Consider the following 25554-nt stretch of genomic DNA (forward strand, 5'->3'; position numbering starts at 1 on the left):
ACAGAGCCCACAGACCCTACAGAGCCCACAGAGCCCACAGACCCTACAGACCCCACAGAGCCTACAGAGCCAACAGAGCCCACAGACCCTACAGAGCCCACAGACCCTACAGAGCCCACAGACCCTACAGAGCCCACAGAGCCTACAGAGCCTACAGAGCCCACAGAGCCCACAGACCCTACAGAGCCCACAGAGCCCACAGAGCCCACAGACCCTACAGAGCCCACAGACCCTACAAACCCCACAGAGCCCACAGACCCTACAGAGCCCACAGACCCTACAGAGCCCACAGACCCTTACAGAGCCCACAGACCCTTACAGAGCCCACAGACCCTACAGAGCCCACAGACCCTACAGAGCCCACAGACCCTACAGAGCCCAGAGAGCCTACAAACCCCAGAGACCCTACAGAGCCCACAGACCCTACAGAGCCCAGAGAGCCCACAGACCCTACAGAGCCCACAGACCCTACAGAGCCCACAGACCCTACAGAGCCCAGAGAGCCTACAGAGCCCACAGAGCCTACAGAGCCCACAGACACAGGGAGCTGATCCTACAGACCCTACAGAGCCCACAGGAACCTGGGGAACTGATCCTACAGAGCCCAGAGACACAGGGAGCTGATCCTACAGAGCCCAAAAATCCCACAGACCCTACAAATCCCACAGGGACCCGGGGAGCTGATCCTACAGAGCCCACAGGGACCAGGGAGCTGATCCTACAGAGCCCACAGGGACCAGGGAGCTGATCCTACAGAGCCCAGAAATCCCACAGACCCTACAAATCCCACAAGGACCCGGGGAGCTGATCCTACAGAGCCCAGAAATCCCACAGGAGCCTGGGGAGCTGATCCTACAGAGCCCAGAAATCCCACAGGAGCCCGGGGAGCTGATCCTACAGAGCCCACAGGAACCTGGGGAGCTGATCCTACACATCCCACAGGATCCTCAGTGGGGAGCTGATCCCATAGGTCCCAGAAGCAGGGTGGGAGCAGATCCCACAGGCAGGGGTGAGGAGAAAACCCCACAGGCAGGAGGGGAGCTGACCCCACAGATCCCACAGGAGGAGGAGCTGATCCCACAGACCCTACAGGTCTAAGGGGAGCTGACCCCACAGATAGGGTGAGGACCTGATCCTACAGGAGGGGCAAGGAGCTGATCCTACAGGCAGAAGGGAAGCTGACCCCACAGGTCTAAGGGGAGCTGGCCCCACAGGCAGGGTGAGGAGCTGATCCTACAGGTACAAGGGGAGCTGGCCCCACAGACCCTACAGGTCTAAGGGGAGCTGATCCCACAGGAGGAGGAGCTGATCCCACAGACCCTACAGGTCTTAGGGGAGCTGACCCCACAGACGGGGTGAGGAGCTGATCCCACAGACCCCACAGACAGGGTGAGGAGCTGATCCTACAGGCAGAAGGGGAGCTGACCCCACAGGTCTAAGGGGAGCTGACCCCACAGCAGAAGGAGCTGGCTGCACAGGCAGAAGGGGAGCTGACCCCACAGACCCTACAGGCAGGATGAGGACCTGATCCTACAGGTATAAGAGGAGCTGACCCCACAGACCCCACAGGTCTAAGGGGAGCTGACCCCACAGGTATAAGGGGAGCTGACTTCACAGGAGGAGGAGCTGGCCCTACAGGCAGAAGGGGAGCTGATCCCACAGGTCTAAGGGGAGCTGACCCCACAGACAGAAGGGGAGCTGATCCTACAGACCCCACAGCAGGAGCTGGCCCCACAGATCTAAGGGGAGCTGACCCCACAGGTCTAAGGGGAGCTGACCCCACAGACCCTACAGGTATAAGGGGAGCTGGCCCCACAGGCTGTACAGGAGGAGGAGCTGACCCCACAGACGCCACAAGCAGAAGGGGAGCTGACCCCACAGACCCTACAGGCAGGATGAGGACCTCATCCTACAGGTATAAGAGGAGCTGAACCCACAGACCCCACAGGTCTAAGGGGAGCTGACCCCACAGCAGGAGGAGCTGGCTGCACAGGCAGAAGGGGAGCTGACCCCACAGACCCTACAAGAAGGGGAGCAGACCCCACAGACCCTACAAGAAGGGGAGCTGACCCCACAGACCCTACAAGAAGGGGAGCTGACCCCACAGACCCTACAAGAAGGGGAGCTGCCCCCAGGGTTTGCAGAGGGAGGAGGGAGGGAGGGAAGGGAACACTCAGGGCTGACTCAGGGCACCCCCTGACCCCAGCACTGCAGCAATCCTCGGCTCACACCCACAAAGGACATCCCTCACCCCAAAAGCTGAAGAATTTCACTTTACATTATCTGTTAATTAATTTGTTTTTTGTTTTTCATTGGAAAAATCCATAATAAAAACATTTTCCATGATAGCCAATGGAAAGCAGTTCTAAAAATGATTTTGTCATTTCTCTTCCCTGTTCTGCCCCTCTACAGAAGGAATAAAAGAAGGGTGAGTGGCCATGGGAATATCTGAATTTCTCTGGAATGGGCTGCAATTTGCCTACAGCAGAAGAGTTTTCTATCCAGCAGAGACAAAAGATCTCCCATCCTGACTGGAGGGTCTTTTTTAAAATCAAAGACACTGGAGCATCTCTGAGTTTCTTGATTGCTTTCCATGAAAAACATTCCAGGATTCCTCCCTGTGCTCCATCCTCCTCCACTGGAATCAGCTCAACTGCATTTTTGCTGAGAGTGAACTCATCTCAAAGTCTGTTAAAGCAGAAGTTCTTTCTTTTTTTCCTTTCATATATTCCAAATACAGAATAATAGTTTTAAACAGCTCTTACCAGCACTGGGAAAAATCTATTCTATTTAAGGATTTGTAAATATGGTTTCCACAGATCAGTCTCAAACCTTATTGCTTCACAACTGCAGTATCCCTTGAAAAAAAAAACAAAATAAATCAAACATTGAATGGTCTGGTAATTTGTCTCAAATGGCTTTTTCAGATTTGGCAGGGGAGGGAGAACGGAATGGCCAACAGAGAACATTGACTTCAAAATCTGACTGTAGAAGGGTTTCCTCTTATTAAAAAAGAATTACACTGTATTAAACAGCTGAAAGTAAAGACAGCATTCAAAGCCCATGAGTCAAGCCACAGCCAAAACCGTGTTCTACCCCTAAGTATTGTTTTCTTTTCCTTTTTCTGTTTTTTTTTTTTTTTTCCTCTTTTTTTTTTTTAAACAAAGATTTTTCCTCAACTGCCATTTTAATCTTCACCAGAGGGTGCTTCATCTTCAGATCCCTCATCCCCTGATTTTTCTGGTGGAGGGCTGGCTGATTTTTTCTTTTCTGGGGGACTTTCAGGCTCTTCATCCTCTTCTTTGGGGGATGGGGTTTTTTCTTTTGTTGCCTTGGAAGCTGTGGGGCGACCTGCCTTCCCTTTGCCTTTCACTGGGCTGGGGGTCACTGGAAAAAGAAAAACCTTGTAAAACTCAGCAGCAAAACTCCCAAGAAATGGGATTTCAAAGTCATTCAGCAGCAGTTTGACCATAGCCACGGTGGTTTTAGCAAAGCTGAAGTGAAGAGCAATCTAATGAGATTTAAAAGGGGTTTAATTGCAGGTCCTGGCTAATTGCTGGATGAGACATCATAAATGGACACAGCAGAGCACACATTGCTGTTATCATTTGAAATTTCCTGCAGGAATTCATCCAGTTTTCCTCTGGTTCACATTTCCCCACAGCCTGACAACATCACAAAGTCCCAAACAAAGCCACAAATTTTTATTCTTTGGCTGTGAGACACAAAGTCAGAATGCAGCACCTCAGCAGGGAAAAGTTTTTTTGAGTTTTCACCATCAGGACACAGACACCAAACCAACCCCTAAAGGAAGAATTCAAGCCAGCTCATTACTCCAATCCTGCCACTTTAAATCACGACATTTTGGCCCTTCCAACATTTCTCCCAAGATTTCAACCAAACCCCTGCAGCAAAAAGAAAATCTGGATTTTAAACTGAGAAACTTTCCTTGCACAGACTCACCTGTAGCCTTTAGCCTGGGCTTGGGCATTTTCTTTTCTTTCCTCTCTGGCTTGGATTTCTTGGAGACCTTCTTGTTTTTCTTTTTTGAACTGCCATAGTCACTGTCATCATCATCTTCCATGAGGAAGTCTTCATCACTTCCTGAATCTGCTGGAAGCATAAGGGAATTTCAGTTTTTTGGGTGGAAAAAAACCCAAAAAAAAGGAAGGAAAAGATCCAGCTGAGATCTGCCAGTGAAATTGTGGACACGGACTCTGAGACCTTGTGGGCTTCCAATGATCTGCTGTGCTAAAATTTGAGTGGTTTTTACATCAGCAATGCCACACAGCCAGCAAAAAGCAGAAAAAAAGGATTGAAAAGTTTACAATGATCTTTCAGGGCTGCTTAGAAAGAAACAGATCTCTGGAAAACACACACTCACATCCCTGGAATAAAAATCTTCATCTGCAAGGAAAAGGCACCAAGATGGAGTTTCTTGACTCACAGATTCTTCCAGATTCAGAGTGAACTCTTCAGGAATTTAAGGATTTCCTGCTTAAAAACTTTTGACTGCAAGAATTCCAAAGCAGTTTTGAAGCACTGGTTCATCTCCCACTGAACACGACCAACCAAGGGGTGCAAACTCCTGAGAGATTCCAACTTTCCAGTTACAGAAAGCTGCCACAGCCACATTTCTGTCATTTAGGTACTTGATGACTTCAATCTCATTCTGGATAAAAACTGCAGGGAAGGGATCAACACATCTACCCACTTGTGAAGACAAAATTTTGTGGGACACACACACACACACACACACAAAACTTTGCTGCAAATTCCAGCTGTGAAAACCCAACTTGGGACAGGGAAAACGAGGAGCACAATTTCCATCCTAAAAAAAAAATCAAACTGTGCCTCCTTTGCTGCCCCTTTTGCCAATCCCATTTACTCACTCTCCTGGAACTGTGCCTCATCATCCTCTTGCTCCTCCTCCTCGCTGCCCACATCATCCATCAGCATCTCCCGCTGTTTGGAGGCCGCTTTGGACGCCGCCTGCCGCTGCTGACGAACATTTTTGTGATCTTCCTTCTCATCCTCGCTGTCCTCTGAGGAAAAATTCCCCAAATTCTGCTGAGTACAGAGCACAGAGCTCCTGCCACGAGGCACCAAAAGATTGGCAGGGCACTCATGAGGGAGTTCAAACATTCCCTGGGTTACTGCGGGGATGATTCGACCTCCTCAACACCTTCCTCACCCACCCAACAAAGATCCTCTGCAAAATAACTGCTTTGCTCCTTTTTTTTCCCCTCTTTTATTTATTTTATTTTTTTACCTGCAGGCCTTTTCCTGGATTTGGAGGCTGCTCTCTTATTCTTGTCTGGTTTAGCTTTCTTTCCTTTTTTGCTCTTTTGGGAGCTCTCGTAGTCGCTGTCGGCTTTGCCGTCGTCGGCTCCTACGTCATCGTCCTCGCTGCCAAAATCTTCATCTGCAAGGAAAAGGCACCAAGATGGAGTTTCTTGGATCATTCTGGATAAAAGCTGCAGGGAAGGGATCACATCTTTCCACTTCTGAAGACAAATTTTATAGCACCATCACATTACACGCAAAAAAAAAAAACATTATCCCAAACCAGGAGGGAAAATAACAGCAGCAGAGGCAACATTTGACTTAAAATAAATCAGAATAATTTAATTTCTGTCTCAAATTCCACTCCTGCAACTCTCACAGATGTGAAAAGACATGATTTAAGGATACACAATCAGTACAATGCTATCAGTTACCTGCTGAGTGTGAATCATCTTTCTTAGTCTTCACATCTTTGTCTTCTGAATCCTCACTGCAAATGACACAAGGATAAAGTCTGAGTGCTTGTCTCAGCTTTGATTTCAGCCACTCTGGTGTAGAAAATAACTTTTAAAGAGCAAACTTATGTCCAGGCCGAGAATTTTCACTTTTCCTGGACATACCTCAGAATTACTCAGCTGTCTGTGGAGTTATCAGGTTGGGAAGATAAATTTCAAACTGTGAATGCCAGAAAAAGTTAAACCAGGAAATAATCAGATTGAGGTGAACCAACTTCACTCCCAAACCAACCCACAGCCCACATGGCTCCCAGCGCAGTTACAATTCTGATGGTTTAGATGCAGTCTAGAAATGAAACAAAGGTTTATCCTGAAGATTTTAATTCAGCACCTGTCTTTATGTCATTGTTCAGATTCCATTCTGTGCATGTTGCCCTTAACAAGTCTGACCTCAGCTTTCTCAAATGATTTGATCATTTCATTCATTTGGGAAATAAAAAGACATCTTGGGGTGACAGAACAACCTCAAGGATCTTCAGAACCAGCATCCCTGAAGCTGAAAAAAATTATCTCAAAGGTCTTGTGGCAATCATTTGGGGACTGCAAAATGGAAATTCTACAGGAAAATTTCACTTTTCAGCAGGGCAGCACTGAGGCTGCTGGAGCAACTCAGCTCCCAAACCAATTTCTGTGTTTATGGATTACCCAAAATGAGGAACAAAGAGCCACAGAGCTTGCAGCTGTCCCCTGCACTCAGTGCCACCCATCCCTGGCACCTCAGGGACGCCCTGAGGGGCTGCAGGAGCCTTGCCCTGACCCACCTGGTGCCTAAATCCCATTTCCAACCTGCCTCTGGAGCAGTGCTGATCCATCTAAAATCAAGTTAAAGCTGCCCTCCTGAGCACCTCTGATGTTTATGTCCAATCTCACTGGAATTCCTCTCCTCTTGGGAGATGCTGCTCCTCACACACAGGACAAGCTCTCAGAAATATTCTGAATTTTTTACCTGTCTTCCTGAGAATTCTTCCCAGATCTCCTCTTGTTTTTGGCCTCTCAGAGAGATGAGCACCACAGGGATGCCCTGAGGGGCTGCACCTTGCCCTGACCCACCTGAGGATGCAGCAGCTGCCAAGCCTGGTGCCTAAATCCCATTTCCAACCTGCCTCTGGAGCAGTGCTGATCCATCTAAAATCAAGTTTAAGCTGCCCTCCTGAGCACCTCTAATGTTTATGGATTTTAAAAAATGAGGAACAAAGAGCCAAAAAGCCTCCAGCTGTGGCTGCCCTCAGTGCCACCCATCCCTGGCACCTCAGGGATGCCCTGAGGGGCTGCAGGAGCTGCACCTGAGGATGCAGCAGCTGCCAGCCCTGGTGCCCAAATCCCATTTCCAACCTGCCTCTGGAGCAGGGCTGATCCATCTAAAATCAAGTTTTACCTGCCCTCCTGAGCACCTCTGATGTTTATGCCCAATCTCACTGGAATTCCTCTCCTCTTGGGAGATGCTGCTCCCCACACACAGGACAAGCTCTCAGAAATATTCTGCTTTTTCTTACCTGTCCTCCTGAGAATTCTTCCCAGATCTCCTCTTGTTTTTGGCCTCTCAGGGAGATGAGCACCACAGGGATGCCCTGAGAGGCTGCAGGAGCTGCACCTTGCCCTGACCCACCTGAGGAAGCAGCACCTGCCAGCCCTGGTGCCTAAATCCCACTCCCTGCCCCTCCAGCAGTGCTGATCCATCTAAAATCAAGTTTAAGCTGCCCTCCTGAGCACCTCTAATGTTTATGGATTACCCAAAATGAGGAACAAAGAGCCAAAAAGCTTCCAGCTGTGGCTGCCCTCAGTGCCACCCATCCCTGGCACCTCAGGGATGCCCTGAGGGGCTGCAGGAGCTGCACCTGAGGAAGCAGCAGCTGCCAGCCCTGGTGCCTAAATCCCATTTCCAACCTGCCTCTGGAGCAGTGCAGATCCATCTAAAATCAAGTTTTACCTGCCCTCCTGAGCACCTCTGATGTTTATGTCCAATCTCACTGGAATTCCTCTCCTCTTGGGAGATGTTGCTCCCCACACACAGGACAAGAGAAATATTCTGCTTTTTTTTACCTGTCCTCCTGAGAATTCTTCCCAGATCTCCTCTTGTTTTTGGCCTCTCAGGGAGATGAGCACCACAGGGATGCCCTGAGGGGCTGCAGGAGCTGCACCTGAGGATGCAGCAGCTGCCAGCCCTGGTGCCTAAATCCCATTTCCAACCTGCCTCTGGAGCTGCTGCAGCAAGGCAGGAGTTTCACAGGTGATTTCTGCCTCTCCTCAGTGTCTCAGCCCCCAATCTCACTGGAATTCCTCTTGGGAGATGCTGCTCCTCACACACAGGACAAAGCTCTGAAAAATGTTCTGCTTTTTTCTACCTGTCCTCCTGAGAATTCTTCCCAGATCTCCTCTTGTTTTTGGCCTCTCAGGGAGATGAGCACCACAGGGATGCCCTGAGGGGCTGCAGGAGCTGCACCTTGCCCTGACCCACCTGAGGATGCAGCAGCTGCCAGCCCTGGTGCCCAAATCCCATTTCCAACCTGCCTCTGAAGCAGTGCAGATCCATCTAAAATCAAGTTTAAGCTGCCCTCCTGAGCACCTCTGATGTTTATGCCCAATCTCACTGGAATTCCTCTCCTCTTGGGAGATGTTGCTCCCCATACACAGGACAAGCTCTGAGAAATATTCTGAATTTTTTACCTGTCCTCCTGAGAATTCTTCCCAGATCTCCTCTTGTTTTTGGCCTCTCGGGGAGATGAGCGGATTTTCTTGGATGGGGGACCTGAATCTCTTCCATAATCATCATCTGGGCAGGACAGACAGACAGCACAAAATGGGCTGGGCTCAAACTCATTTCCAGCAAACTGCTCAGCTAGCTCCAACTGAGCATCTCATGCACATCAAAAGGAAAAAATATCACAAAATTTTAAAATAACTTTGGTGGAAGCAAAGCCCTGGTTTAAATCACTGATCTGAGCTTTCCCTCAGCCACAGCACCATGAAAATGTTCTGTACAGTCAGGGCTCACAAAAAATAAAACAAAACCTCACAAGAGGACACAGGGTTCATTTTGCATTTAATTATTTTATAAACCCATTAAAAATGAACATCCATCTGTATTTCTGCAGGACTCTCACAGCACACAGGATTTACTGGCCTGTGATGGGATCAGAACTCCTCACAACTCTTACACAAAACCTGATTTCATCAAGAAAACCACTGCAATTAAAAATTATGCATATTTGTTCATTTTAATTCTCAGTGCAACCTCAGCATTGAGTTTATCCTCCAAGAACTCAAAACATTCCAGAAATTTTCTGTTAATTCACACAGATTCATTTTTTTTTTAGAAACAGCATCCAAAATTTTAATTCAGAGCTTACATTTTTACCAAATGTGATCCAGCAATATTTTATTAATTTACACAGACTGTATTATTTTAGAAATGGGATCCAGAAATGTTAATCCACAGAGATCAGATTTTACCAAGTGTGATCCAGCACTTGTTTATTCATAATCATATGTAAATTCATAATATAATCTGTTAATTACAGATTATATTATTTCACAAATGGGATCCAGAATTTTAATTCAGAGATTACATTTTCTCCAAATATGATCCAGCAATATTTTGGTAATTCATACAGATTATATTATTTTAGAGATGGGATCCAGAAATTCACAGAGATTACATTTTTTCCAAATGTGATCCAGCAATATTTTATTAATTCACAAAGATAATATTAATTTAGAAATGGGATCCAGAAATGCTAATTCACACAGATTATATTAATTTAGAAATGGGATCCAGAAATGCTAATTCACACAGATTATATGAATTTAGAAATGGGATGTAGAAATGTTAATTCACACAGATTATCTTATTTCAGAAATGGGATCCAGAATTTAATTCAAAGATTGCATTTTTACCAAATGTGATCCAGCACTATTTTGTTAATTCACACAGATTATACTGTTTTAGAAATGGGATCCAGAAATGTTAATTCACACAGATTATCTTATTTCACAAATGGGATCCAGAATTTTAATTCAGAGATTACATTTCTTCCAAGTGTGATCCAGCAATATTTTGTTAATTCACACAGATTATATTAATTCACAAATGGGATCCAGAAATGTTAATTCACACAGATTATATCATTTAACAAATAGGATCCAGAATTTTAATTCAGAGATTCAATTTTTTCCAGCACTATTTTGTCAATTCACACAGATGATATATATATTTTTTTTAGCAGCAATCCCCCCCAAATCCCTGATAATGTGGGCTCAACTGGAGCCATAAAATAAATGAAAACCATCTTTTTCTGTGGAAAAAAGTGGCACCAAGGAGCCCAGAAGAGAACACAGAGCAAGGAAGGCCCTGCTGCCAACAGCCTCCAGGCCCTCCAACAATACCAGCATTAAATAATAAGATTTCTATCACCATTGTTTGTTTAATACAAAACATATGAGAATGATTATATTTTCAAATACTTATTAACAGTTCAGGCTGTGAAGAACAGAAACTCCTTGGAGCTGAAGTTGAAGATGTGATTAGAAGCAGAAAAATGAATATGCATGGCAATAACAAGGAAATTAAGGAAAAAAAAATTCATTTACCAGCATCATCTGATTCCTGAAACTGGGAGTAATCCACCACCTTCCTGTTCCTGTGAAAAAAGAGAAAAAAATGAGGAATTCACCATTCAGGGCTGCTAAAGAAATGTCACATCTTTGTTTCTAGTGCTGCATTTGCAGCCCAAAAATCATCCCAAGGAAACTTTGATAATTCAGCCACTCCCAGCTCTGCAGTCAGGAGGGAACACAGAGCACATCAAAGCACAAACAGCATTTTCCTGAGGAGATTTTACAATAAACTGGATTTCAGTCTCAGAATGTCAATGTTCTTTTTGATAAATACACAAAGATCACAAATCAAACTTTTGCTCTTTTTGCAATTTCTGCTTCTCACAGCTCACCTGCTGTCACACCTTCCCCTCCAATTTTTATTCTCCCTGTTTTTAAAGCATCTCAAGTTTCCACTTTGGTTTCCAGGAGCTTTCTGAATGATTTACACCAATCTGGAAGTCAACAAAATCAAATCTGCTTCTTGAATTTACTGAGACCTCCAAAATGGAATTGTTGGTTATTTTATCAGCACCTTGTCCATCAAACCCCAGCTGTTCTACTCAGAAAGTATCAAATCCCAGCTGTTTTATTGACAAGGTATAAAAATCCCAACTCTTTTTATTGAAAAAGTATCAAATCCCAGCTGTTTTATTGACAAAATATCAAATTCCAGATATTTTATCCGTAAAGTATCAAATCCCAGCTGTTTTACTAACAAGGTATAAAAACCCCAACTTTTTTACTGACAAGATTCCAATCCCAACTTCTTTTATTGATGAAGTATCAAATCTCAACTCTTTTTATTGAAAAAGTATCAAATCTCAAAACTTTTTATTGATATATAAAATCCCAACTCTTTTTACTGATAAAGTATCAAATCCCAACTCTTTTTATTGACAAGATATCAAATCCCAACTCTTTTACTGGTAAAGTATCAAATCCCAACTCTTTTTATTGACACAGTATCAAATCCAGGCTGATTTATTGATAAAGTATCAATTCCCAACTCTTTTTATTGACACAGTATCAAATCCAGGCTGATTTATTGATAAAGTATCAATTCCCAACTCTTTTTATTGCCAAGTATCAATTCCCAACTATTTTTATTGCCAAGTATCAAATCCCAACTCTTTTACTGATAAAGTACCAAATCCCAACTCTTTTACTGATAAAGTATCAAATCCCAACTCTTTTACTGATAAAGTATCAAATCCCAACTCTTTTTATTGACACAGTATCAAATCCAGGCTGATTTATTGAAAAATATCAAATCCCAACTATTTTATTGACAAAGATCAAATCCCAACTATTTTTATTGAAAAAGTATCAAATCCCAGCTGATTTATTGACAAAGTATCACATCCCAACTCCTTTTATTAGAGTATCAAATCCCAACTATTTTATTGACAAAATATCAAATCCCAACTCTTTGACTGATAAAGAATCAAATCCCAACTCTTTTTATTGACAAATATCAAATCCCATCTCTTTTATTGAAAAAGTATCAAACCCAACTCTTTTAATTGATAAAAGTATCAAATCCCAACTATTTTATTGGCAAGATATCAAATCCCAACTCTTTTTATTGAAAGAGTATCAAATCCCAACCCTTTTTATTGCCAAATATCAAATCCCAACTCTTTTACTGATAAAGTATCAAATCCCAACTCTTTTTAGTGATATATCAAATCCCAACTCCTTTTATTAGAGTATCAAATCCCAACTCTTTTATTGACAGAGTATCAAATCCCAGCTGATTTATTGTCAAGATATCAAATCCCAATTCTTTTATTGATATATCAAATCCCAATTCTTTTTATTGATATATCAAATCCCAATTCTTTTATTGATATATCAAATCCCAACTCTTTTATTGACAAATATCAAACCCCAACTCTTTTATTGACAAATATCAAACCCCAACTCTTTTTATTGACAAATATCAAATCCCAACTCTTTTTATTGATATATCAAATCCCAACTCTTTTTATTGACAAATATCAAATCCCAGCTGATTTATTGACAAATATCAAACCCCAACTCTTTTATTAACAAGATAACTGCCCTACAAAGCAGCAAGGGAAGCAAAGCAAGGCAGCCAATAACTGAATTAAATTCCAGCTGATGATCAGACCCCAAACACCTCCTGCAGAGCTGCAAACACAATTCCCAGAGTCCCTTTTTCCTGCCCTTTTGGCCCAAAGCCAAGGGAAAATGGGATTTTTGCAGCAGTGAGCTCAGTTCTTCAGCTGGAAACTCCACCCAGCACAAGGATCCTTCCTCATCCTCCTCCTCCTCCTGCTCCTCCTCCTGCTCTCAGCTCCATTCATTATTTTCATTATTATCATTAATTAATTGCTGATAAACCCAGTCAGTTCAAAGACACCCCAAAGCCAGCAGTGCTGATCCATCTAAAATTCAGTTTAATTCCCCTCCTGAGCATCTCTAACTCGGGGCTTACAGGAGGATAAAGGAGCAAAATTGGTTTTATTTCAACTCAAAGCTCTTAAAGAAACTGAAAAATTAAAATATGAAACCAATCCTTTAAAAATCAACCCAAAAATACAAATTAAAGACAAAATTTGTACAGGTAAATAAAGTTTGTCCTCCTGAGCATCTTTAACTCGTGGCTTACTGCAGGATGCAGGAGCAAAATTGGTTTCCAAACCTCTTAAAGAAATTTAAAAATCAAAATATGAAACAAATCCCTTTTAAAAACAACCCAAAAAGGCAAATTAAAGGAAGACAAGATTTGTACAGGTAAATAAAGTTTGTCTTCCTGAGCATCTCTAACTCGTGGCTTACTGAAGGATGAAGGAGCAAAATTGGTTTTATTTCCACCCAAACTTCTTAAATTAAAAAACAAAACCATGAAATCCCTCAAAATACATCCCAAAAATTCAAATGAAAAGAAGATTTGTACAGGTAAATCAAATTTAATTTGCTCTCCTGTATAAGCACCTTGAACTCATGGCTTACAGATGATGCAGGAGCAAAATTGGTTTTATTTCAACCCAAAACAAATTAAAAATCAAAATATGAAACCAATCCCTTAAAAAACACCCCAAAAATACAAATGAAAGGAAGACAAAATGTGTACAGGTAATTCAAATTTGTCCTCCTGAGCATCTCTAACTCGTGGCTTACTGAAGGATGCAGGAGTAAAATTGGTTTTATTTCAAACCCAAACTTCTTAAATTAAAAAAAAAACAAAATATGAAATAAATCCCTTAAAAAAACTTGCTTAGTTTTCCTCACATGGTGAGCAGAAAGTGATATTTATATTAAAAAAATAATTAAAAATCATTGTTTCAGAAGAAAGCAAAAGTGAAAAAAAGAAACCAAGTGAATTTTATTCTGATAAGCATCAGAAGAACAATTCAGTTATTAAATACAAAGTCTGATTTGATGTATCAAGGTTTTTCCTGTGAAAGCATAAACAGGGTGAAAAATAACAGGATTTTGTATTTAAAAAAAAAATTATTTTGTATTTAAAAAAATTAAAAGTCATTGTTTCAGAACAAACTAAAAAGTGAAGTTCTTTCTTTGCAGAAAGTGATATTTTTATTAAATAAATTTTCAACAGCACCAGAGAGGCTCAGAAAGAACCAACCTGCTCCTGCCCTGACTCCAAACTCCTCTCTCACCTCTTTTAGCACAGCCAGCTTTTATTTGATTTTATTTATTATTGTATTATTTTATTTATGGTGATTTTATTGCGATTTTATGGTGATTTTTAATTAATTTATTTACACCTAACTCCAGGTTTGCACAGAGCCTGCAGTGTTTACTACAGCAAGGGGATAAAAACACTCTGGGGATGATATAATTGAAATATAAATTTGAAAGGGATGGGCATTGTTAGGGTGGTGTAAAATATAAATTTAAATTTGAAGGGGATGGGCATTTTCCATAGTGGTTTGAAATATAAATTTTAATTTAAAAGGAATGGGCATTGTTAGGGTGGTGTAAATTATAAATTTAAAATTGAAGGGGATGGGCATTGTTAGGGTGGTGTAAAATATAAATTTAAAGGGGATGGGCATTGTTAGGGTGATTAAAAATATAAATTTAAATTTGAAGGGGATGGACATTTTTCAGGGTGGTTTGAAATATAAATTTAAATTTAAAGGGGATGGGCATTGTTAGGGTGGTTTGAAATATAAATTTAAAATTAAAGGGGATGGGCATTGCTCAGTGGGGTTTAAAATATAAATTTAAAGGGGATGGGCATTGCTCAATGGGGTTTAAAATATAAATATAAATTTGAAGGGGATGGGCATTGTTAAGGGTGGTGTAAAATATAAATTGAAATTTGAACAGGATGGGCATTGTTAGGGTGGTGTAAAATATAAATTTAAAGGGGATGGGCATTGTTAGGGTGGTTTGAAATATAAATTTAAAATTAAAGGGGATGGGCATTGTTAGGGTGGTTAAAAAATAAATTTAAATTTAAAGGGGATGGGCATTGTTAGGGTGGTGTGAAATATAAATTTAAAATTGAAGGGGACGGGCATTGCTCAGTGAGGTTTAAAATATAAATTGAAATTTAAAGGGGATGGGCATTGTAAGGGTGGTTTAAAATATAAATATAAATTTGAAGGGGAGGGGCATTGCTAAGGGTAGTTTGAAAATATAAATTGAAATTTAAAGGGGATGGGCATTGTTAAGGGTGGTTTGAAATATAAATTGAAATTTGAAGAGGATGGGCATTGTTCAGGGTTGTTTAAAACATCAATTTCAAGGGGATGGGCATCGTTCAGAGTGGTTTAAAATATAAATATAAATTTGAAGGGGATGGGCATTGATCAGTGTGATTTGAAATATAAATTTAAAGGGGATGGGCATTGATAAGAGTGGTTTAAAACATAAATTGAAATTTAAAGGGGATGGGCATTGTTCAGAGTGGTTTAAAATATAAATCTAAATTTGAAGGTAACTCCCTTGCTGATTCAGATTAACACCAAGTGTGCATGGAAAAAGTTCAGAGAAGTTTTTGACAACAGCTGTCAGTGCAATATTTTTGGGATCAAAAAGAACTCATCAACATTTTGGGATGGAAGCACTGAGGGAAATAATTCCCCAGTAATTTACCTACAGCTCAGAAATGCAGAGAAATTCTTGCAAGCTGCACCTGATGCCTGCCAAAGTGAAATTTTGGAATGATGAAAAGCAACATCTACACCTCAAAGGGTCACTAAATGCCTGTAAAAATGAGAAAAAATGTCAACCTCACACTCCATCTTCAGTTTAGGCCCTAAATCCTCAGTTTTTAAACCAAAATCAAAAGTTTGGGGTTTTCTTTAAGAGAATGCACAGATGAAATGCAAATTCAACACCTCAAAGGGTCACTAAATGCCCATAAAACTGAGGAAAAAATGTCATCCTCACACTGCATCTTCAATTTAGGCCCCAAATCCTCAGTTTTTAAATCAACATCAGCACAGCCCCACAGTCAGAAAAGTTTGGGGTTTTTTTTTTAAGGGAATGCACAGATGAAATGCAACATCAACATCTCAAAGGGTCACTAAATTCCCATAAAACTGAGGAAAAAATGTCAACCTCATCTTCAGTTTAGTCCCTAAATCCTCAAGTTTTAAACCAAAATAAAAAGTTTGGGGTTTTCTTTAAGAGAATCCACAGGTGAAATGCAACATCAACACCTCAAAGGGTCACTAAATGCCTGTAAAAATGAGGAAAAAATGTCATCCTCACACCTCATCTTCAGTTTAGGCCCTAAATCCTCAGTTTTTAAACCAACATCAGCACAGCCCCACAGTTAGAAAAGTTTGGGGTTTTTTTTTTTAAGGGAATCCACAGATGAAATGCAACATCAAGACCTCAAAGGGTCACTAAATTCCCATAAAACTGAGGAAAAAAATGTCATCCTCACACTCCATCTTCAGTTTAGTTCTTAAACCCTCAGTTTTTAAATCAACATCAGCACAGCCCCACAGTTAGAAAGGTTTGGGGTTTTTTTTAAGGGAATGCACAGATGAAATGCAACATCAACACCTCAAAGGGTCACTAAATTCCCATAAAACTGAGAAAAAATGTCAACCTCATCTTCAGTTTAGTCCCTAAATCCTCAGTTTTTAAACCAAAATAAAAAGTTTGGGGTTTTCTTTAAGAGAATGCACAGATGAAATGCAACATCAGCATCTCAAAGGGTCACTAAATTCCCATAAAACTGAGGAAAAAATGTCATCCTCACACCTCATCTTCAGTTTAGTCCTTAAACTCTCAGGTTTTAATTTAAATTAACAGCAGCACAGCCCCACAATCAGAGAGAAAAGTTTGGGGTTTTTTTTAAGGGAATGCAACATCAACACCTCAAAGGGTCACTAAATTCCCATAAAACTGAGAAAGGATCTCATCCTCATACCTCATCTTTAATTTAGGCCCTAAATCCTCAGTTTTTAAACCAACATCAGCACAGTCAGAAAAGTTTGGGGTTATTTTTTAAGGGAATCCACAGATTAAATGCAACTTTAACACCTCAAAGGGTCACTAAATTCCCATAAAACTGAGAAAGGATCCCATCCTCATAACTCATCTCCAATTTAGGCCCTAAATCCTCAATTTTTTAAATCAACATCAGCACAGCCCCACAGTCAGAGAAGTTTTGAGGGTTTTTTTAAGGGAATGCACAGATTCCCAGATATTTGCACAAGCATTAAAACCCACATTTTTTAAAAAAAATCCCATAACAAATAATCCTGCAAAGGATTAAAAGGAGTTTTCAAAAATCCAGGCACTGAAGTGAAAGTTTTCAAACCACCCAGCCTGAATCCAACAGAGCAAAGGCAAGGAGGTGAAATGGTTATTGGGGTTTTTGTGTGGTTTTTTTCAGCACAGCCTCAATTTAACCAAGATAACCAAAAATCCTCAGCATTTGTGAGCAGAGCTGCAGCCCCTGGAGTCAGGTTTCACTCTCAGGTAAAGGTGAGACCAGAATCATCACCAAATATTGCCACTAAAAGCATTTTTGGTGGTTTTTTTTCTGCACAGAAAACACAAATCCCAGCCACAGGTGTTTCCTGTGGGGATGCTCAGAGTGTGCAAAGCAGATCTGCAGTGCTGGATTTGGGCTCTCCCTGCACAAGGATTTACAGCCACCACCAGGAGGTGGCACAGGACACCTGGTGACACTCAGGGACACAAACCCGACCACTCTGGGGTTCAGCTGGGTTAAAACCGGGCTCAGACTCAGCCCAGAGCTCAGATTTGGCTCTGGGCTGACTCCCCACACCAGGTCCTGAAAGGTTTTAAGGGATCCACACAACTCTGAACTCCAGGAAACAATTAAATGATTTCTGCAGCAATAATTAAAGCAGCTTTGTGCTCTTTCTCTATTTGATTTTAACTAGAATTGAGATTTTACTACAGAGCAGGAAGGGAACCAAACCCAAACACCCCTCCCCAGTATTTTGAATTTTCCTGCACCTCCACCTCCTCTCTGCTTCTCCTCAGACTGAAAGGGAGCAAGGATCAGCTCTTTACTCATCAATCTCTGCAGCACACAGCATCACTCCATTTTATTAAGTGCCAATCCCCAAGGAACCTTTGCTTGCCTGCAATCCCACAGAAACTTTTCCACAATCACAATTATTTCTACTTTACATCACCCACTGACAACAAGTTACATTTAATATTTTTTCCTACAAGTAAAATTTCACCCTTCCACCTGCAGTGCCAACAGTGGAAGGATTCAAATCCAGAAAAATGAAGGATGTAAAGCCTTGAAGCACTGAGATAAATTCATAACTGGCTTTAAGGTTAAAATGAACGACCAAAAAAACCCCTGGGATTTCCAGCCCTGCCCACAACATCTCAATTTTCAAAGCCTGCAGGAAAAAACCAGCAAGTAAAAGTGACCAGTGAGAAAAAGCAGAAGAAAGGCAGCACCAGAAGTCAAAATTCTGACTTTAAACACATTAATTGATGTTGTATATATATAAAAAAAATAGCAGCTCCAAGTATTAAATTAAATTTCATTTTGTTTTATTTATCCCTCTCTCTGCAGAACTACAGGAGAGTTACACAAAAGGTGCAGAAGTTCAGTAATTTCAGGTTTCTTCAGTTTTTACTCCTTTTATTCTAAGAGCACTGAAAACTCCATCATTACCCACCCAGGAGCAATGAATGGTGCAGGAAGTGCCTGGCTCTCAGTGCCAGCCACATGCAAATAGCCAGGACTTTATTACTACTTAATTTGAAATAATTGACATTAAGGTCAATTTTCTTAACAAGAGGAGTAAAAATTTGGGATATAGGATGGATTTTATGAAGTTCACTGCTTTATGTGCACACATATTCCACCCCAAACCAGCAGAAAACACCAATTAATTCCAAGAGGGGAAAACTCTCCCACCACTGCATCTCACTCTGATGAAAAACTTTTCACCAGGCTTCCATTTTCCCAAAAAACCAGCAAAAACTTCATTCAAGCATTAATTTATGAATGGATTTAAATCCATAGGTGGGGTTTTCTAGCTAGCAGAGCAATATAATGCAGCAGGCACTGAATATTTACCTTTTTTCCCCTGGAAGGGTTATTAAATCCAGGGAGATAAGGGACTGCTGCATCTATCCTGCCACGTGCCAGGAGGTTTTTTTGTGCTCCTGCTGGACTTTGGTGCTTCATTTTCCTGCAGAGCAGAGCCTGAGAGCAGGCAGAGCTCTCACAACAGCCCAGGACTGGACAGAGGTGTTTTATTTTAATTATTTTGTGGAAACTCGTGCAAAAATACTGAATTCCAGCAAGCTCTGCTTTTAAAGACAGCAGCCTTTTCTTACCTGGAGGAAACCTCCAACACTGAAGTGTCCCCTCAGGCAGCAGAGTCACATCACCACTAATTTGGGCAGCTCAGCCATCCCTGAGCCACTCCCCAGCTCAGCAAAGCAATCCTGGGTTCCATTTATATTTTAAATTCTGCATTATGGGAGATATTACTTCAATACAAATGCTGTCATCTCCAAATGTATAGACATGGCATTGTCACAATTAATTTGTACTTTTTAGTTAAATTAGCCAAAACAGCCACAGCCCAGCCCAGGCTCACTGGGAATGAAACTCCAGCTGGGAATAAAACTCCAAGCAGGCACTTGAGAATGAAGAAATTCCAAAGCCTGAGAAGAACACCGTGGGAAACCTCACACCTCTGCTATAAAGCCAACTGAAATCACCAGCTGGCTCTTCTGCCACCTCCTTGGGAAAGCTTTGGGACACAAGGGAGTCACAGAATATCCTGAGCAGGAATGGACTCACAAGGAGCATCCAGGGCCGCTCCTGGCTCTGCACAGACACCCCAAAATCCCACCCTGGGCATCCCTGGGAGTGCTGTCCAAACTCTCCTGGAGCTCTGAGGCTCTGCCCATTCCCTGGGGAGCCTGGGCAGTGCCCACCACCCTCTGAGGATAAGAAATATCCCAAATACTTTTGGAAATACCCACCCTGACACAGCTCTGCACCCCTCCCCGTGTGCACATCCCCAAATCCACCACGCTCCATCCCAGCAATGTCCAAACTCTCCTGGAGCTCTGAGGCTGTGCCCATTCCCTGGGGAGCCTGGGCAATGCCAGCACCCTCTGAGGGAAGAAATATCCCAAACACTTTTGGAAATACCCATCCTGACACAGCTCCAGCTCTTCCTTTGAGCATCCCCTCCCCGTGCTCCACATCCCCAAATCCAGCCAGCAATGTCCAAACTCTCCTGCAGCTCTGCGGCTGTGCCCATTCCCTGGGGAGCCTGGGCAGTGCCCAGAACCCTTTAAGGGAAGAAATATCCCAAATACTTTTGGAAATATCCACCCTGACACAGGTCTGCATCCCCTCTCCGTGTGCACATCCCCAAATCCACCCTGCAAGGTCCAAACTCCCCTGGAGTGCTGTGGCTGTGCCCATTCCCTGGGCAGTGCCCAGCACCCTCTGAGGGAAGAAATATCCCAAACACTTTCCCAAATCCCCACCCTGACACAGCTCTGCACCCCCTCCCCGTGCTCCACATCCCCAAATCCACCACGCTCCATCCCAGCAATGTCCAAACTCTCCTGCAGCCCTACAGCTGTGCCCATTCCCTGGGCAGCCTGAGCAGTGCCCAGCACCCTCTGAGGAAAGAAATATCCCAAATACTTTCCCAAATACCCACCCTGACAGAGCTCCAGCCCGAGCACCCCCTCCCCGTGTGCACATCCACAAATCCACCCAGCAATGTCCAAACTCCCCTGCAGCCCTACAGCTGTGCCCATTCCCTGGGCAGCCTGAGCAGCGCCCACCACCCTCTGAGAGAAGAAATATCCCAAATACTGAAGGAATACACAGAGAGGGAATATTTCTTCCCTCTGAGGGAAGAAATATTCCCCCAACACCCACCCTGACACAGCTCCAGTCCTTCCTTCGAGCACCCCCTCCCCGTGCTCCACATCCCCAAATCCAGCACGCTCCATCCCAGCCCACCCAGCAATGTCCAAACTGGACCTCCGAGGCTGTGCCCATTCCCTGGGGAGCCTGGGCAGTGCCCACCACCCTCTGAGGGAAGAAATACTCCCCAAACACCCACCCTGACACAGCTCCAGCCCTTCCCTTCCCCGCGCATCCCCAACCCCCCGCGCTCCATCCCAGCCCACCGACCCCGGGCCCACCTGGCCGGGCACGGCGCGGCTGCCGAGGGCCGGGGAATGGAACGGAGAGGGGGAAAGCAGCGGCTGCCGAGGGCCGGGAACGGAACGGAGAGGGGCAAAGCAGCGGCTGCCGAGGGCCGGGAATGGAACGGAGAGGGGGAAAGCAGCGGCGGGCAGGCGAGCCCGCGGCCGGCCGGGCGGAGCAGGGCGTGTGGCGGCGGCGGCGCTCGCTGCGAGGGGGCGGCTCCCGGCGGCTCCTCCCCTACGCGTGGTTCCCCATGCACAGCCCCCGTGCCCCGGACCCTCGCCGGATGGCACCGCGTCCCCTCCCCCGGCGGCGCGCTCGGCCCGGCCCCGCCGCCCGGAGGGGGCCGCGCATCGCGGCCAGAACGGCGCCCGCCCCGCGCCAAGTGGGTCACGGCGGCGGAAAAAAAAAAAAAAAAAAAAAAAAATTCGCGTATCCCCCGTTACAAAATGTGGGACAGCGGCCGCGGGGCCAGCCCGGCGAGGCCCGCGGGCGGCGCGGTGCGAAATGCGGCGGTGATGGCGGTGGCCGTGCCAAGTTAGCGGGGGGAAACAAGGGGAAATAGAGGAGAAACCCGCACGGCCTGCCCCGAGCCGGGCCTGCCCCGCGCGGGGCCGGCCCGGCGGCAGCGCTGCCGCCCGCACTCACCTGACGGGCCGCGACATCCTCCCGGCGCTTCGGGCCGCGCGGGGCTGGGCGCGGAGCTCACGGGGACGCTGAGGCCGCCGGGGCCGCTGAGGCCGCCCGCAGCGAGCGGGAGCGCTGGGCCCAGCGCCTCAGGCCGCGCCTGCGGAGCCGCCGCTCCCCCGTCAGGCGCCGCCGCCGCCCCCGGTGCCGCTCCCCGATGCCCGCCCCGGCGCCGATCCCGGTGTCGCTCCCCGATCCCGCCGGCGGTCCCGGTGTCCGTGCCGGTCCCGCTCCCGCCGCTCCCCCCCGCAAAATGGTCGCGCTCGCCCCGCCGAGAGGATGCGAGCGGGGGGGGCGGTACCGCCGACCCCGCCGGTCACGCCCCTCTCTCCCGCCCATTGGTCAGGGGCCGCGAGAGCCCGCGCCCCATTGGCTCGTTCGAACCATCACGGCGCGCAGGGCCCGCCCACTGTCCCCGCGGGGAGGGCGGGCAGCGCGGCCCGCACGCGGCGGAGCCCCGGCGGCAGATTCGCCACGGGCTCCCGGTACCGCCGCGGCCCCGCCGCGCCCCGTCCCGCCCCTCCCGCCGCGCCCGCCGCGCCCTTCCACCACCGGCACCACGCTGGAATTTTTTCCCGTTTCTCCGTGAATTTTCCGCGGCGCTGCGGCGCCTCAAGGCCCGATCGGCAGATTCGCCGCGCGGGCCCGGCGCGGTTTTGGAGGGAAAAGGCGGCCCCGGGCGCGGGAGCGGGGCCGGGAATTTTTATTCTTTAAAAACGCAAAAATTCGGTGTCGGCGGCGAATCCCGGTGGCTCCGGCACCGCCTCTCCCCGTGCCAGCCGCCAGCCGAGCACACGCACGATTCCTCCAAAGCCCAGCGGAAAATTCGGAATTTTTTTGCGCTTTAAACTCGCCAGAAATGCCAAAATTCATCAATTTAATTAGAAAAGGGATTAATTTAACCGTGGAATAATTAAAAATATTCCACAGCTATTAAATGGCAGCTTCTCACTTTTGTTTGCATTCCGGTCTTGGCAGCTTCGTGCCTCCATTTTAATAAAAATAACATTTAAATCTTATTTTTATACATTTTGTTCATTAAAAAGACTGGTTTGATGATATAAATGTCATCAGATTTATAGGAAAAATTTGGTTTTTGGGGTTTTTTTTTCACCAGCACCAATTTCCCAGCACCATTCATGCAAAACCCACTGAATATATTTCATTTTTACACTTTAATTTCCATTTAAACCCCCAAAATCACTCATTTTGATTCGAAAAAACCATGAAAAAATTAAGATTATTCCACATCCATTAAATGGCACCTTCTCACTTTTGTTTGCAGTTTGGTCTTGGCAGTTTCCTGCCTCCAATTTTAATAAAAATAACATTTAAATCCCATTTTTTATCCCTTGGGTTCTGTGTTTGATGACACAAACGCCATTAAATTTATAGGAAAAAAATTCGATTTTTGGATCATTTTATTTCGCTGGAGTTTTCTTGGAATTCCTTTGGAATTGGAATAAAGAGGCCCAAAATAAACGGAATTATGGAGCCAGGGGAGGAAGGCGCAGGAATCACAGCAAGGAATTAATGCTGGAATTATTAATTAATTTAATTAATATTCAATTAATTCATTCATTAATTAAACCCCAGTGGGGGTGGCTCAGAATTGCACAAATTTTGCATTTTTATGTCCCACCTGCAGCCCAATAAAAACTCAAGAATTGAGGATATTTCAGCTGACGTAATTTGGTTTTTTGGGGGATTTTTGGGGTTTTTTTTGCTTTTTTGGGGGGGTTTTGTTGGGGTTTTTTGGGTGTTTAGTTGGGGTTTTTATTTGGGTTTTTTTAGTGTGCATTTGGGTTTTTTTGGTGTGTATTTGGGTTTTTATTTGGGTTTTTTAGATGTGTATTTGGGTGTGTATTTGGGTTTTTATTTGGGTTTTTTTGGGTGTGTATTTGGGATTTTTGGTTGTGTATTTGGGATTTTATTTGGGTTTTTTTAGGTGTGTATTTGGGATTTTATTTGGGTTTTTTTGGGTGTGTATTTGGGTTTTTATTTGCTTTTTTTTGGGGTGTGTATTTGGGTATTTTGGGTGGCTATTTGTGGTTTTTATTTGGGTTTTTTAGGTGTGTATTTGGGTTTTTTTGGGTGTGTATTTGGGTTTTTATTTGGGGTTTTTGGGTGTGTATTTGGGTTTTTTATTTGGGTTTTTGGGGTGTGTATTTGGGTTTTTTTTGGTGTGTATTTGGGGTTTTTTTGGTGTGTATTTGGGTTTTTTTGGTGTGTATTTGGGATTTCCAGGTGTGTATTTGGGATTTTTTGGGTGTGTATTTGGGTTTTTATTTGGGTTTTTTTGGGTGTGTATTTGGGGTTTTATTTGGGTTTTTTAGGTGTGTATTTGGGATTTTTTGGGGGTGTGTATTTGGGTATTTTGGGTGTGTATTTGGGTTTTTTATTTGGATTTTTGGGGTGTGTATTTGAGGTTTTATTCCATGTGGATTTTGGATTTTTATTTAGGTTTTTGAGTGTGTATTTGGGATTTTTTGGTGTGTATTTGGGTTTTTTATTTGTGTTTTTTAGGTGTGTATTTGGGATTTCTGGGTGTGTATTTGGATATTTTGGGTGTGTATTTGTGGGTTTTATTTGGGTTTTTTAGGTGTGTATTTGGGATTTTTTTGGGTGTGTATTTGGGTTTTTATTTGGGTTTTTGGGTGTGTATTTGGGATTTTTTTATTTAGGTTTTTGAGTGTGTATTTGGGATTTTTTGGTGTGCATTTGGGTTTTTTCCTGTGTGTATTTGGCTTTTTTATTTGGGATTTTTGGGGGTGTATTTGGCATTTTTATTTGGGATTTCTGGATGTGTATTTGCTTTTTTTTGCTATTTTTTTTCTTTTTTGTTCTGTTTTGGGCTGGTTTTTTTCTCTTTCCCTTTGTTTATTTCTTGTGACATTTCAGAATTTCTTTTCCTGGCAATGCAGGCTCAATCCACACCAGGTATTTTTTTATTTTATACATTTTTATTGCTTTTTATTCCTAATTTCAATTTGTAAACTCATTTCTTAGCACAGCCAAACATCAACCCCCACCCAGCAACTCCAAATTTGCATTTCCAACCCTGATGGGGATTAAAATCCAATTTTTTTCCTCTTTCCACAACCATAATACTGAATTTTACAACTCTCAGGAGCCTGCCTTTAAAATAATTCAGTGAAAGAGCAAAAAAAAAAAAAAATAGAAATAAAAGATTTTAAGCTAGAAAAGAAAATTAAATAAAAATAAAAGGTTTTAAGCTTTTAAAAAAATTAAAATTAAAAAAAGCATAATAAAAGCTGAATTTTTGATATTTTTGACTCAAAATTCTTGTGGTTTTGGGGTGAATAATTGAAATTTCAGGAAGGAGGAAGGAGAAGGAAATGGGAAGTGTTGGCCCAGAGGGAAAAGGGGAAGGAAATTCCTTCATTTCCCAAAAATTCCCCCAAATCCTCGTTCCAGGAGTGGAAATTCTGAGGCAGAATAAAGAGAATTTCTGGAAAGGTTCAGGATTTTACCCACCTACCCCAACAAAAGTGAAATTCAAACATTTTTTTGCTTTTCCCTTCCAGGAGAAATAATAATTTTAAAAGAATTTTGGGGTTTAAAAGTGTTAAATATAATTATAATTTTTAAAATAATAATTTTTAAAAGAATTTTGGGGTTTAAAAGTTTGAAATATAAGGATAAATTTGAAAATAATTCTGGGTTTTTAAGATTTTTAATATAATAAGAAATTTTGTGGTAATAATTTAAAAATAATTCTGGTTTTAAAATTTTTAAATATAATAATCTTAATAATCCTGGGGTTTAAATTTTAAATATAATAATAATTTCTTAATGCTA

The 25554-nt window shown here is 43.4% G+C and overlaps 2 protein-coding genes across 3 annotated transcripts; one reads left to right on the forward strand and one right to left on the reverse strand.

The window, feature by feature from the left end:
* Positions 1 to 497: 497 nt before the first annotated feature.
* NUCKS1 (nuclear casein kinase and cyclin dependent kinase substrate 1) lies at positions 498 to 21961 on the reverse strand. 2 transcript variants are annotated; one of them, XM_084220622.1, is made up of 8 exons: positions 21694 to 21961; positions 10389 to 10438; positions 8466 to 8571; positions 5721 to 5776; positions 5273 to 5425; positions 4893 to 5045; positions 3964 to 4110; positions 498 to 3387 (listed from the first exon to the last, which is right to left on the reverse strand). In XM_084220622.1, exons 1-8 carry the CDS (start codon positions 21708 to 21710, stop codon positions 3188 to 3190), a joined length of 882 nt encoding a protein of 293 aa, XP_084076748.1. In that variant the 5' UTR covers positions 21711 to 21961; the 3' UTR covers positions 498 to 3187. The 2 variants fall into 2 exon arrangements, with proteins under 2 accessions (XP_084076748.1, XP_084076747.1); XM_084220621.1 differs by having other exon boundaries at positions 3964 to 4113.
* On the forward strand, positions 21890 to 25459 carry LOC311162490 (uncharacterized protein; the record flags this gene model as incomplete). The annotated part of the gene is made up of 4 exons (XM_084220860.1): positions 21890 to 22029; positions 22079 to 22217; positions 23681 to 24203; positions 24335 to 25459. The coding sequence occupies 4 exons, from the start codon at positions 21890 to 21892 to the stop codon at positions 24739 to 24741; spliced, it is 1209 nt and encodes a 402-aa protein (XP_084076986.1). The 3' UTR covers positions 24742 to 25459.
* Between the last annotated feature and the right edge of the window lie 95 nt (positions 25460 to 25554).

Source organism: Fringilla coelebs (assembly GCF_963513975.1).
Source record: "Fringilla coelebs genome assembly, chromosome: 23".
NCBI classification, from domain to species: domain Eukaryota; kingdom Metazoa; phylum Chordata; class Aves; order Passeriformes; family Fringillidae; genus Fringilla; species Fringilla coelebs.